The sequence below is a fragment of the Hemibagrus wyckioides genome, linkage group LG10 (assembly GCF_019097595.1).
Source record: "Hemibagrus wyckioides isolate EC202008001 linkage group LG10, SWU_Hwy_1.0, whole genome shotgun sequence".
NCBI lineage: Eukaryota > Metazoa > Chordata > Actinopteri > Siluriformes > Bagridae > Hemibagrus > Hemibagrus wyckioides.
This window is the reverse complement of record NC_080719.1, coordinates 24,161,131-24,176,501: the sequence shown is the minus strand read 5'-3', so window position 1 is coordinate 24,176,501 and position 15,371 is coordinate 24,161,131. Positions and strand designations below refer to the sequence as shown.

Below are 15,371 nucleotides of genomic sequence, written 5' to 3'. Positions count from 1 at the left end.
GATTGGCCAGAATGTGCTGACTGCGACAGGCGTGAATTTCTACAACATCAAATTTAACTACAGACTGTTAAAAACCATGACTTGTTTATTTATTAATAGAAAAATAATGTTCTATGAGGATTAAAACAATAATAATAATCTTCTAAGAGGTAATGACGCTCCTCTTCACGTCCGGCCCTACCCACATCCAGGTGTTGATCATTTTCCTGTAATATGTCCTGTTTTATTCCTTACATAAGAGAATTGCATTTCTATCAAACAGCTTTTTTTCCCGTCCTCCATTAATGACTGACTATTGTGAAGTTTATTGAGTGCACGCTGCCCTGTGGGGTGTAAAACCTCGACCTCTTTTACTGGCATGTCAGAAACACAGCTTTACAATCTCCAGCTCGGAGAGATAAAATGACTCACCAGCACTCAGTCACAGTGTGAGGTCACTGATTCTCTGTGTGATCAGCGACACACTCGGACGGCTCTAACCCGCAGGAAGGGAGAGCCATAGCCATGTCGTCTGCTGCCTTACACAATGCACCCACTATCTGTTTCAGAATGTTGTGAAATCTATCTCTGCCAGTCTGCTTGTGTTACAAAACATCTGGCTAAATATTAGCATATTAGCAAGGAAATAATCCTTTCATTTCAGAATTGGGAGAAATGGACATCATGCACTACTATAACATGGATTACAAAAAGGTGGAAGTTTAAACGGAGGTGAGGAACAAAGTGAGGAACTAGCAAGCTGCTAATATACCTGTTACCAGTGTAATATACCTGTTAGCAGTGTAATATACCTGTTAGCAGTGTAATATACCTGTTAGCAGTGTAATATACCTGTTACCAGTGTAATATACCTGTTACCAGTGTAAATATACCTGTTAGCAGTGTAATATACCTGTTACCAGTGTAAATATATCTGTTACCAGTGTAATATACCTGTTACCAGTGTAATATACCTGTTACCAGTGTAAATATATCTGTTACCAGTGTAATATACCGGTTACCAGTGTAATATACCTGTTACCAGTGTAATATACCTGTTACCAGTGTAATATACCTGTTACCAGTGTAATATACCGGTTACCAGTGTAAATATATCTGTTACCAGTGTAATATACCGGTTACCAGTGTAATATACCTGTTACCAGTGTAATATACCTGTTACCAGTGTAATATACCTGTTACCAGTGTAAATATATCTGTTACCAGTGTAATATACCGGTTACCAGTGTAAATATATCTGTTACCAGTGTAATATACCGGTTACCAGTCTAATATACCTGTTACCATTTTAGTATACCTGTTACCAGTGTAATATACCTGATACCAAATTCGTTCATAAGCCTCAATCCCCCTCAGCAAAAGCTTCTCAATTAGTGAGGTGGTGGTAGAGATAGTAGTAGTAATGGTAGTAGTAGTAGTAATGATGGTGGTAGTGGCAGTAGTATTATTAGTGATAGTAGTGGTCATAGTAGTGGTAGTAGTAGTAGTAGTGGTGGTAGTGGTAGTAGTGATCATAGTAGTGGTAGTAGTGGTCGTAGTAGTATTAGTGATAGTAGTGGTCATAGTAGTGGTAGTAGTAGTAGTAGTAGTGGTGGTAGTGGTAGTAGTGGTCGTAGTAGTGGTAGTAGTAGTGGTGGTGGTAGTAATAGTGGTAGTAGTGGTCATAGTAGTAGTAGTAGGGGTGGTGGTGGTAGTAGTGGTAGTGGTGGTAGTAATAGTGGGTAGTAGTAGTAGTAATAGTGGTAGTAGTAGTAGTGGTCATAGAAGTGATAGTAGTGGTAGTAGTGTTGGCAGTGGTGGTAGTGGGAGTCATGGAGATAATGGTAATAATAGTGGTAGTGATAGTAGTATTAGTGGTAGTAGTAGTATAGTGATAGTCCAGTGATAGTGATATAACCACTATGACTACTATCACTACTACTAAGGTGTTGGACTACTAGCCGGAAGGTTGTGAGTCCGAATGCCAGGTCCACCAAACTGCCACTGCTGGGCCCTTGAGTAAGCCCTTTGAACCCTCAAAATGTAAGCTGCTGTAGGTAAGGGCCAAATGCCAAACGCCGTAGTAGCAGCAATGGAAGTGGTGGTGATAGTGGTACTAGTAGTATTAGTAATCTATTCATACCATACATTTCTTAGCTAGCTCACTGGGCAAGTGTTCCTGCATTAAGACAGACTAACAGACAGGAACGAGTAGATGAATTCTCTCCACTCTGTGTTCACAACCTTGACAATAGTTGACATGTCGCTTATGAAATGTGATGTTCTCTCCTCACACAGAACATGTATTTATATGATACAGTCTCCACGCTCACGGGTATTCAAGACTAGCGTGCACTCTAGCGTAATGTCATCATGAAGAGCATGCAGTTTAAACCTACAGACTGAAATAAAAACTCAATCAGACGTCGATATTTATTTTACCCACTGGATAACAGATGCTGGTATGTGATTCTAACAGCAGCATAACAAACCTAATAATAATAATAATAATAATTATTATTATTATTATTATTATTATTATTATTATTATCCAAACACATAATCTGCAATGCCCAGATTCCCAAGCTACTGTTATGTAGTTACTGCAATTATTATTATTTTCATCCTCATGGATAGGAAGGAACATATGAACATGCTGATGTTGTGAGAACATGCAGGCCCCTGTAAAACAGTGTGTTTGTTTGTTTCTTGTTCATTTGTTTTTTGTTGTTGTTGTTTTTTTATTTTTATAAATATTATTTTTCATATTTATATTTAATTATTATTATTATTATTATTATTATTATTATTATTATTATTATTATTATTATTATTATTATTCTGCTATAATTTATGTATTTATTTATATTTTCCTGCTGAGGTTAGGGTTAGATTTGACAGAGTATAAATGAACTGCATTTATAACATTTTGTTTGTTTGTTTATTGTTTATTTGTTTGTTTGCTTTTTATTTTTTTTATTTTTAAAAATATTATTTTTATATATTATTATTATTTATTTGTTTATTTTATTTATTTTTTACTGAGGGTTAGTGTTACATTTGGCACAGTATAATTGAGCTGCATTTATATTTATGTTTAATCAAAGGTCAATGTAAAGTGAAAGGTGTACATGTGTGTATTATTTTATGTAAGTATTTTTTAAAAAAAAAAAAAATTGGAACTCTTCAATAAAAAGAGCATTAAACGCTTAACTTATCGATCCTGGTAGCTTGTTTGTACAAATAAAATACTTCAACAGTAGAAGTTCTAGTCCAAGGCTTCACAGAATCACATAAAAACAATAAAGAGGCTGAAGCAACCCTCCTGTTTCAGTTTCCTAATCGCTTTAAAATTCCTCAATATTAACGCAGCAAACAGGAAACCGGCTCTACTTACCCTCTGACCCTCTCATACACAGTCTGTTTTTTTTCACCCTCTCACCCTAAGCACCCCAGAACTCTAGCTGGAACCTGGTTCAGAAACAGCCCACATCTTTTCACTTCTTCACATCTTTTCACCCCTCACCATTGCTGGAAAACACAATCAGATCTTTCTTTCTTTCTTTCTTTCTTTCTTTCTTTCTTTCTGTTTTTGTTGCTGTTTGTTGGGTCTTCAAAATGAATCTGAGTCGAAATCATTTCAGACGAAAACAAAAAAACAAAAGAGGAACGAAGATCCTTATCGTGGTGAATACACACAGCGCATGGGGTTCGATGCAGACTCCGTCTACCCACAAGGCCTTTTATGGCCGCATTACGCTCGGCCTACATGCTGTGTGACCAAGTAAAACAAAACAATAAAGTTTTCATGGCTCACTTCTGATGGGATCTTATCCACAGAATAATAAAAAAAGAAAAAAAACGGCCGATAAAACAAATCATCATCTTCCTAGACTTTGTGACTATGTGGTCTTTCCCCCCTATCTCACACTGTGGTACTGATCGCATGGGGATATGCCTAGACAAGACAAAGACGGTAAAAGCAAACAGCCAGGGGAGATAAGAGGCATGTGGGTATATGACTAAAATGCTAACCAGGACATGAGTCTCTTCGCTCTTATATACTCAAATTAAATTCAGTCTTTTTTAAAAAAACAGGGCTGTTGTTAACATGTCATAACATGCAAAAGAAACCTTTTATGCTAATTGTAAAGAGAAACTTTTCACGTCTATCATTCTGGAGCAGAGTTTTATTGCTAACTGTGGGCGGTATACCTGTATAAACAATACGATTTGACCTGCGAACGCTCGGCTGAATGAAATAAATTACGGCTTGACGAGACTTTAGACTTTAACGTTAACGCGGCAAACTGGGTGCTTTTGTGTGGCTTGGTACAGTGTCACTCGGCACTAGGGTGAAATGGGATGGACGGGGCAGAGGCTCATATGAATTAAAAAAATCGAACCAAATGAACCAGCAAGTAGAAATATGTGCAGAATCTGCAGCTAGCTTTTCAGACCTGGATTTTTAAGAATGATTTCTTACAGCGATGTTACAAACCCTCTGGAAAGATCTATCTTGGCATTATCCATAGAGATGACACTCCAGTGCTATTATAGTTCTGTTTATATTCTTTTTATTAACATTCCTTCAAATATAATTTTAGTGTTTAACTGGATTCTGTATGTATTTTTCTTTTTCTTTTTTTTTAAATCTGATCTTTAGAGACACACGTGTAAAAATTCCCATAATGAGCTAAACTAATTTACGGTATTGCTCCTTCTATCACTAACATCTAGATTTCGTCCGCTTGCGGTTTCTGATAAAACTTAAATATATTATATTAGTTATGTTTTTTTTCGGTACTTTTTAGGAACTAGATTGTAACTGGGATCCCCAGAATCCGGTTCCAGGTCTTCGGGTTTTGTCACTAAGGCAAAACAAGACAAATTGCTTTAACATGTTCATTAAAAAGGAGGAGCAGGAGCAGTGTTCAGCGTACATCATCTGGAGTTTGGTGACTTTTTCCATGCTTCTGCTACTTTTTTCCTAGATTTTATGTTTCTGATTTAGGTTACATAAATGTCAGATTAGCCGCTGTCGGAACGGCAAATGTTCACATGGGACGTTAGCTAGTTGTCTAACTCTTACTGACTGGCGATAATAAGCGATAACCCAGTTACAGAGCATGTGAGGAAGCCTCAGTGGCATTGGCTTTTAAGTGGCGTACAATTAAATATCAAACTAAGTTCTCTCAATCAAGAGCGGCAAAAGAAACTGTTCCCACTGACCAAAAGTGAGACGTGTAGCCGAATCTATTTAGGGGATAATGTATGAGAGTAAGCTAATCTTCATAACAGTCACACCCATGCATCCATGCATATATTTCCCCATACTTGGAAGTCGCCTTTAATGCAAATGAATAAAAAACAAATTCCAAAAAGTGTCAAGTCTATGTTTAATCGTTGAACACACTGCGATAGCCGCTGCTGGACAAGCTGCCAAGAGACCATAAAACACAAATTACTCTTGGCTTGGTTGTAGGTAGGAGTTTCAGCCAGTTTACATTAAAACCCATTTGTTTCTACAACCATAAACCTGTTTGCCAAAGCTTTCCAGTTCTGACTGCAAGTCCTCCTATTCAGCACAAACTCAAAATAGACAAACCATTAATACGGGCCGAATCGATCCCGGGTATCATCGTAGCCTCTTGGGGGATACGATCACAGACATTCCAAGTTATAAGTAGCCAGTGTTGGGTCTTGCTTTTTGCTTCTTTTTTTTATTTATTTATTTTTGTTGCATGCCAAACACAAACCGAAAGCTAGACACGATGAACCTTAATCCATTAAATCCTCCCAGCCCCGCCCTTAACGGTAAATCCTATTGAGGTGTCGCGCCGGGCGGGGGACGCAGACGGAGTCGCACCTTGCCGAAGCCAGCTCTGTGTCCCATTGTCCTCTTATCAGCCTTATCAAGGAGGAGTGACTGTTGATGAAAGACCTCGGCTACATCGAGAACTGATGGCATATTGACCCAGCGGCAGCTTAGCACTATGGGAAGGCAGATCCCAGGGCCTGATACAAAATCCCTCTGTCACATGAAGGGGAAAGCAGAATGAAAACCACAAAAAAAAGGAAAAATCTAAGAAGAAGGAAAGAAAGAAAGAAGACTCACAGAGGCTGTTTACTGTGAAGGACAGAACAAAAGGACTGCACTCAGTGTCTGTTTTAATAAAAGTGTGTTTACAACTAAAGTCTAACTAATGAGCAGAGGGAGCAGGACTCCAGACTGTTCGCCTCAACTTCATTAAGGCCTTTAAGTCGCCCGGATTAAATTTATGCTGATTGGTCTTCGAAAGAAGATTTCCCAGAAACGCCGGGACACGGAGCTGCTTTACCAGTTGAAATACTTCAATTTGTGCATAGACTAGATTTTACGCTATGTCAGAGGTACAAGGCTTTTAAAGTTGCCTGTACACATCCAGTTTCACAGAATGATTTGTTTTCACAGTCAGGCCTAAATTGCAGCTTGTCTCCTACAAGTAATACGGCATGGCCTGTAACAAATCTGCTAAATATGTAGTGGGAAGCTGGGAAGGATGGCGAAAAATCCAACCAGGGCTCAACTTTTCTTTCTTTTTTTTTTCCTTCTCGTGTTTCGAGTCTCCAGCAGGAATATTCCCATGTTACATACAAAACCCACGGGAACGACAAAAGCACATGACATGGTGACACTGTATTTGGCAGCGTGCTAGCCCCCCTCCTCATCTTTTCATATTTTCCTGCCACCTGAGGAGATACAGGCACAGCCCTGTCAATCCCGGCACTGACACCCAGCCCGGAAAGACCTCCTCTAATTCCGTCTGCGGAAAATCCGGCACGGAGAGCAGGGGGAGAGAAAGAGAAGGAGGGAGCGAGGGAAAGGACAGAGACAGAAGGATAGAGGGAATGCGACATGTGCGCTATCTGACATGTTCTACCGTTAATCACCGAGTATTCTTTCGCTACGGGGAAAAGACAGACGCTTCACCTCGGGACGCTTCTCCCGTACAGACTGAGAAAACCGAGGTCGGCTATATGTTTGGCGAAGATGAATTATTAAGGTGAAATTATATTTAAACACACACCCATCATTCGTTGTTAAGATTGAATAATTATGACTGTCCTAAGCCTGTCGTCTGAAAACACTTAAATAATTCATGTCTGTAAAACTTGTCACTAAACCGGCGATGCTTACAAACCAGAGCTGTAAAGAGGCAGGACTCTGAGTTATGCCATTTATCTGGAAAAAAACTACTGCTGATTTTACATCTTTCACCAGGGAAAAGAGGAAAGACAGACGACGAACACCTCCAAAGAGTTATAAATCATTAACTGTCACGATTAGCCAATATATTTATATATATATATATATATATATAGACTCAGAAAGAGTATTATGATGCGAGGATGCTGAAACAAGGTGAAAACCGTTGCTTTAAAAGAAAACATATCCACAAATACAAATAAATTACATCCGAGTGTACAGAAAGCAGTCAGCTCTGGAAAATTAAATAAGAAAGATGAGATGCAAAGTTTCTCCGGATATGCCGGGGAGGGGGAAATAACCCTGGAGCAATTAATCTTTCAAAGCTTCTGCAAAATACAAAAAAAATTAAAACAAAAAAAAAACAAAAAAAAAACAAAAACAAAAAAAAACAAAACAACTTGCAGCCATTTATGGCTATGGCAGTAACCCATTTAATTCAATTATAAAATGCATTAAAAAGATATTACGGCCGGGGCGGAGTGTAATGAAGCATGTTTACTCGGGGATAGTGTTTATAATGAACAGTTGTAGAGCTGAGCCCTTTAGTTAGAACAGGACATGTGAACTAATACGGGGAAAAATAATTAATTAATAAATTCTCAAACGAGATAGAGCGGTGGAAAAAATATCTCACTTTTCATTGAGAGGAAAAAAAGCAAGAATGATTCTGAATTTCTATTCATAAACTTTCTGAAAGTCTCCTGAAGTCATTACAGGCTGTGATGTTCCACATCTGTCCTCTACGTTCATGTAAGGGTAAAATATCGCCCGCGGATATAAGAGTAGTGTCAGTTTCACTGGGTTTCTTTTGCCCAAATAGTGTGTGTGTGTGTGTGTGTGTGTGTGTGGGATAGAGTGGTAGAAGATCTTACCTTCAGTGCACTGTAGAGCAGCCAAAGTGAACATCAGACAGAGAAGGCTTGGGAGACTCCACACTGACCAGATCATTGTGCTCAGCTCAGGCGCGCTCCTCATGCTTGCTCGAACGTGGCCGAAGTCACAACAGTGCGTGAGAATTCACCCCAAAGACGCTCATCTTCAGGGTCTGCACCTGCTGGACATAACAATGTAGAAGAAAACTTTCAGGGCTTCTGAGAATACATGCATACACATGACCGCACACACACACACACACATATATGTACACGCACACACACACACAAATCATACACAGACATACACACACACAGATATATGCACACACACTCCTACACACACACACGCACACACACACAGTTCCACTCCATTCTTTTGATCTTATGTCAAATTAAATACATTTACAAAACCTATAATAAAAAGGTAAAAAACCCATTAACGTGTGCCCAGGTAAAGACACACCTTCACCAGCAACTTAAACACATCCTCTTCCCTCTACCTATCCCTCCATTCTGTCACACGTGCCTGCATGCTGTCCTGTCAGCGCTCACAGAAAAGCCTCAGACGTGTCAGAGTTAAATGCAGTCTCTCAGTCATGTATCTTTCTCTTCTTAACTGTTTTCGTCTGCGTGTTTACGGCACCTCCTGCGTGCCTCGGTGCTCACCCTCACAGGGGAAACCAGTCACTCCAGTAACAAGTCACTTAGGAGCCCATTAAAAGCCTGTGTACACCCTCTAACACACTCTGGAGCTCTGCAGAGACGACTCGAATTATTTATTCACGCTGGCAAAAATAGACACCTCCTGTTTTTAGTAGCGCTATAAACCCATCAGCCCTAACATTATGACCACTGACCAGTGAAGTGTATAACATTGATGATCTCCTCATCATGGCACCTGTTAGTGGGTGGGATATATTAGGCAGCAAGTCAACATTTTGTCCTCAAAGTTGATGTTAGAAGCAGGAAAAATGGACAAGTGTAAGGATTTGAGCTTTGAGTTTGACGAAGGGCCAAATTGTGATGGCTAGACCACTGGATCAGAGCATCTCCAAAACTGCAGCTCTTGTGGGGTGTTCCCGGTCTGCAGTGGTCAGTATCTATCAAAAGTGGTCCAAGAAAGGAACAGTGGTGAACCGGCGACGGTCATGGACGGCTGAGGCTCATTGATGCACGTGGGGAGTGAAGGCTGGCCCGTGTGATCCGATCCAACAGACGAGCTACTGTTGATCAAACTGCTGAAGAAGTTAATGCTGGTTCTGATAGAAAGGGGTCAGAATACACAGTGCAGGACGGGTCAGGGGGACCAACACAATATTAGGCAGGTGGTCATAATGTTAATTGTGTATGTATGTATATATATATATATATATATATATATATATATATATATATATATACAGGATGGAGGATAAGTATATTTTCCTCAAGGCCTCCTCTCAGATGACAGAACATGATATTTCACAGTAGTCTAAAAGACACTGAAAGCACTGAACAGTTGTGCAGCAGGTTGCCGGCAAAGAAAATAAATACATCACCCAGGAGGGCTGATCCCGTAAACAGGCAGATGGGTGTTGGGGTAAATCGACGACAACAGCCCGCTACTTTCATATCTTTGTGTCATGCTGAGAGTGGTTAACATGCTGATCAGTCTGAGACACCGAAGGCACACACTAAGGCGGTCTGTCTGACTCCCCGCTCTTCTCATTAAACACACTCGAGTCTCTCTTCTCAGCTGGAGGCCTTATCTTGCTAAGCTGTGGCGAAGACCGCCGATCAACACCTGTTAAGTGCTTCGCACAATCGGTGGTGATCGAACCCCAGCCGGAGCGTCACGGGGAGTCCTGCTGTTGCCATTTGCATACGTTTTGTCACATCGCACCAAATTACACCGCCTTTTTTTTTTTTTTGTACGCTTTGAAGCTCGACGCCGGGGCATTCTTATACAAATTTTCCGAGTAGAATTTATGCTTCTGATAGGAAATGACAGCTTGCACCGTGTTGTGTTGACTACGTACGAAACTAACGCAAAAACAGATGTTTAAATGCTTTGAAAGATGGAAAGCCAGAGGGGCACCAACCCAGAGGCTGTAGACAGCTGTGCACACCATGCAGCTGTGCTTTAAAAAAAAAAAAAAAAAAAAAAGAAAGAAGACATTTAAAAAAGAGGAGGGAATTTCAAAAGACCATTTGTTGCTCCCGTACACCAGAGTGGAAAGGAGGGCGGGTATTAAAATTGACGCTGAAAGGACAGTTTGAAATGCTAATGCTTAAACAAGGCAAAGATGTGAAAGAATGCAGCGTTCTTTTGACCAAAACCTCCTTGTTGTCTCTCTCTCAGGCAAGCACGGGCCACCAGAGAATAAAGAAAGGGGCAGGGCATTCGGGGCAATGAGGCCTGCCGTAATGGATTGGAGACATGACTGTGAGGAGGGGCACGAGGGAGAAGGTGGGAGATGTTACAATACAAGATTGACAGCTTGCAAGTCTTGCTTGACCTCTGAATTAACTCCCAAGCTTTCAATAAGCTTAAAGAATGAGTCATGATGCTGATTGTTAGAAGAATATGACAAGATCGGGCAGTTCTTCAGAAACGACTGCAGATTGACGATGCAGCTTTAGCATGAAGATGTTAAATATGTGCCTTGCGTCCTCTCAACTAAAGGGCAGCACTTTTTTTCCCTCTGGTGGTGAGATATTGGGTCAGTGATCAGATGACATTAGTGTCCCACTGAGCCAGATATCGGAGAGGAAAATCGATCGATGACCCCCTCACAGGCCAGCTGATGTAGCTCAACACATGGTGCTATGGCTATCACTCTATCTGACCGCTGCTCCACCGGAGACGGTCAATTAGCGAAAAATAGATGTAACTTTAAATCACGAATAAATAACGTGCGTCCGAAGAAACGTCAGGAAAACGTTTGCGCTCTGACATCGTTCACGCGTCTCGAGTCCTACGAGTGCTCGATTTCGGCAGACTAATTCGTCTGGTGTTGCTCCAGATTTAACACTTGCTAATTAATCTTTTTGGTGTTTTACTAATGGGTCTTGCTGAATATATATATATATCAATTTTACTGCCCAGTTCATTGATCGAATGCAGCAGTGGCTGCTGGTTGAAACATAATGGGACAGAACAAAGCCCTAACGCCCTGATGGATTTCAACCATTAACTCATCTGCAGTATATAATAAAAATGTTCAAGGCCTGGTTTTGTTTTTTGTTTTTTTTGTTTGTTTCACGGTGTTTGGAGTTTGGAGCGTATTCCTGTTGCACCATCACTAAATAAAAAATATCACTGAATTCTATCTACACTGGTGCATTAGCTGGAAAAAGTGACACGAATATCTTGTTCCTTTTCACAACCAGAAGTTACACATTTGTAGAAATAATCAAGCTGGCTTTTTATTTGATAAAGATTTCTATTATCCCGCTGAGAGAAAAAAAATTCTTTGAGAAATCCTACTTTCTGGGTGCACAAAGAATACAGCGTAGTGTGTATAAGATCAGCTGAAATGTCTAGGAGACCTTTATTTTTTTATTTTGATACATCTTTCTATTCCGAGATAGAAATGACATGCAGAGCCTCATAATCACCTGAGTAACTCAGGGGGAATCCTATTAAAAACGCCTGTGTACCCGTACCTGTTTCTCTCTGGGGATTATCGTGGACGTGATATGGGAAGGTAACTAAGTTTTAACGCCGCCTTGACATATTGTTAGCAGTAATTTTGATGTTTTAGTGGACGAGAAGTGGATTATCTCCAAATGAAATTTGGAAATGTCATTTCCATTAACTGATAGCGTCACATTCCTCCTTTCAGGTTGCAGACGATAAGGAGGTTCCTGCCACAGCCATTTAACGCTGGCTTTGCTGAGCACTTCTCGGCTATGGCGTTAATGGGCTGACATTAATACGGCTAGATAAATAAGAAGGATCGGGGGGAGAAGAAAAAAAATTCAGAGGACCACCATTATATAGGTATCTGGCGCCGATAGCGGCTGTCAATCGGCATAAAAGGAGTCCTTGACGCTCTATATTTCTCCTTCAGTCGGAGCTGATAGCCAGGAATATATATTTACACAGGAAGAGACTTCCTTCCTTTGTATGGCTTTTGTAACGCAATCAAAGCTCAAGCAAAACTAAAGACACGCCGAAGCAAAATCTGCACCTTTCCGAAGCTCATCGACTCAATTTCAACAAAATGCATCACATTTTAAATTCAGTGAAAGCACTGATCCGGTCAAAACAACACAAACAGCGTGTGTGTGTGTGTGTGTGTGTGTGTGTTCTCAGGCTGGTTCGGTGTTCATCTGTCCTGAAACGTTTGTGTTACCCCTCCGGTGTCACGCTTCACTGCCTGCCCTCTTTTTACACGTTTATTTTGTCCCGCTCTTCCTCAGACACTGAGCTAAAAAGTTCTTTAAAATATTCATACACACTCCACTATGTACGAACACACTAACACACACCTAGCTGTGCGCTAAACACATACAAGGTACACAAGGTATATATATATACACCGACGCTTTGAAATGAACCGCTCCAGACGTCTAACACTTCTCCGAACGCCACAGACAAGCAGGAGGAGGAGGAGAGAAAAGCCTTCTCTGTCCCTCGATTAAGCATCAGATCATCAATTATTCACACATCATCGTGAGGCATTATTCAACAGCATGATTAATTTTTTAAGATGGCAGGAGGCAACACAAAACATTAGGAAAAAAAAGAAAAAAGTGGAGCTTTTACAATGGGTTGAAGAGATGACATTTTGGTCAGAGGTGCTAAAAAAAGGAGAAAAGAAAAGGATGGGAAAAAAACAAGAAGGTTGTTGGCTGTTTAGGGAAACGGTGAATGATGTGTAAACCCCAGACAGGACATTAAAGTAGTAAGTGATATCCGTAGTGCAAATCCTCTATACCCTGAGCCGAATGCAGATTTTTCTTCACCATGTGAACAAAGAAAGCCGTGATGTCTTGCTATGAGACGGAGAGCACGCAGTAGACAGCAAATCATTTGAAAATCTGCAGACAAAGACGGAGGGTGTAGTGTGTTCCCTGAGAGAAATCAGTTGTCAGGTCTAAATCTCTCCTGACAACACAACCAGCAGTTAATGCCGCTTGCTAAATCTGACCGTATCGTATTGACCTTTTTCAAAGGCTCCTGCAAAACTCGGAGCCCATTAACTCCCGGGTTCAAACTCAGGCCTGCTTCTGTATGCGAAGAAAAACACAGCTACCGAAATGCTCCGATGGGGCTGTAATTTAAAGTTAACGCTGTTGTTACTCGGGAGGGTCAGGAACGAGGGCTCAGGAGCTCTGGATGTTAACAGAGAGATGGATATGTTAAAAACTCAGATGTTGTTCAGGGGTGGGTGGGGTAGGTGGGGTGGGGGGTCAGAGAGAGAGAGAGAGAGAGAGAGAGTATTAGGAGGGGGTTGTGTTCTTTCACCACAGACCACACATCCTGTACTGTTTATCATCACAATGATGCCTAACAACGATGTGAAAAAAAAACCTCAGGCTTCCAGCCGACTGGACACGACGTGCCATTCACACAGCAATGATTGGATATTTCTGACAAAAACGAATCTACGATACGATCTGATTTAGTATCCTTCGATCAATACGTGCATGATGATGATGATGATGATGATGATGATGATGATGATGTAGGACTAGTTATAGTTAAAAAAACTTGTTAAATGTAATCCAGTCAGCCTTTTAATTCTACAATCCTTTATTCTGTAAGATTTCTGCCATCTCTTGTGGTGGTTTGTAAACAATTTCCTGCGTAAAAATATTTATTCGACGATTAATATACATTTAATTTCTTTAAACTTACCTAAACATTTCTTAACATTTAAAATAAATTAACATCATTGGCTAAAAAAATAGATTTAAATAGATGAGTAAAAAGAAAAGGAGAAAAAATTAAACAAATAAAAGAGACATCTGTAAACATTTTGGAATTTCACAATTTTAAATATTCTAATAATAAAATGAAATTATTTATAACATTATATCACCATATCAGCCAGTCTTACAATTTAAGCTCTGTTTCTGTTTCAAATTTTTGCTGGATTGCTATAAGAGAAATATTTCCACCACTTTAAATATAATTCTCTCGCTCGTGTCGTAAAAATCCTTCTGGCTGCTGTGCTTCCCATTGTACACACACACACACACACACACACACCAGAAATAAAAAAAAAGTAGTAAACTAACCTCAGCAGTAGTACTAGCATTCACCATTGCTGGGGTGGATTTTATATTTTGTACTTTCTCACATATCTTTAACCTAGCTTCCCTTTAACGAGAAAATTTACAGCACATAATTAACTCAGAAGCTTTCTAGGTGCTACAGAGACAAAGCGTGTACGCTGGAGCACTCTAGCCCAGCAAGGATGAATGGTACAGTTGTTCTGAGTGTGTTTATCATTCACCGCAGCTGAATGCTTGTGTAGTTAAAATCCGAACAGAAACTCCTTCACCTTCGAGGAACAATTATACGTGCCGAAGCATGAGCAGGTCTTAACTATCCTCCTAAGGTTTTAAACTTAATCTTTATGCAACAATGCCACGCGGAGAGCTTTTAAGACCGAGACTTCAGCACAGCTAAAGAAAGTGGGTTAGAGGAGCAGGCACTGAGATGGCCCACTCAGACTTTCAGAGCAGATCCAGTTTCATTGTGTATGGTGATCTCTCTTTCTTTTTCTCTCTCTTTCTCCGAGGTCTTTAGGATCGGGACGGGGGAGCAGGAGCCGGCGCAGCATTTCTCCCTGGATCGTTAGCTTCATTAACATGTGTTAACCAACGCTGCCTTCGGTGTAATTGAGATGCAAACGGTCCCACGCTGGATTTGTGCATGGGCTGACCCAGCCTAGATTTGCTGGTAAGTGTTCGAGAGAAGGGACGGCAATTCATCGCTTCACAGCGTGCAATCTTCCGAAATACTACACTGCACCGCTGCTTCTTTTCTAGGCTAAAAATACAACTTCACAAGAACTACATCACAAACCCGAAGCCATGAAATGAGGCAGAGGAAAAAGAACGAAAGAAAAAGAAAAGTTCCCACCAGTGACAAATATGCAGTTTGTAATTCTGTCATTGTATTAGTTTGGATTTTACACGCTGTACCTAAATGCTACTGATATCACTCCGATGTCAGTGTAGTCACCTTTATTACACTGCAGATTCTGTAACACAATCACCACGCATTACTGGGAACCACCCCGACATCTGTTAATACAAAAAAGCTG

At 40.4% G+C, this 15,371-nt stretch overlaps 1 protein-coding gene across 20 annotated transcripts in view; it reads right to left on the bottom strand.

The window, feature by feature from the left end:
* Window positions 1-15,371, bottom strand: part of adgrl2a (adhesion G protein-coupled receptor L2a) — a 100,277-nt gene that overhangs the window by 72,956 nt on the left and 11,950 nt on the right. For 19 of the 20 annotated variants that reach the window (XM_058401566.1, XM_058401553.1, XM_058401556.1 and 16 more), the window contains exon 2: window positions 8,104-8,285. In XM_058401566.1, the coding sequence (XP_058257549.1) occupies window positions 8,104-8,206 (103 nt within the window). In that variant the 5' untranslated portion in view covers window positions 8,207-8,285. The remainder of the gene's footprint in view (window positions 1-8,103; window positions 8,286-15,371) is intronic. The other variant, XM_058401546.1, reaches the window with a different exon arrangement.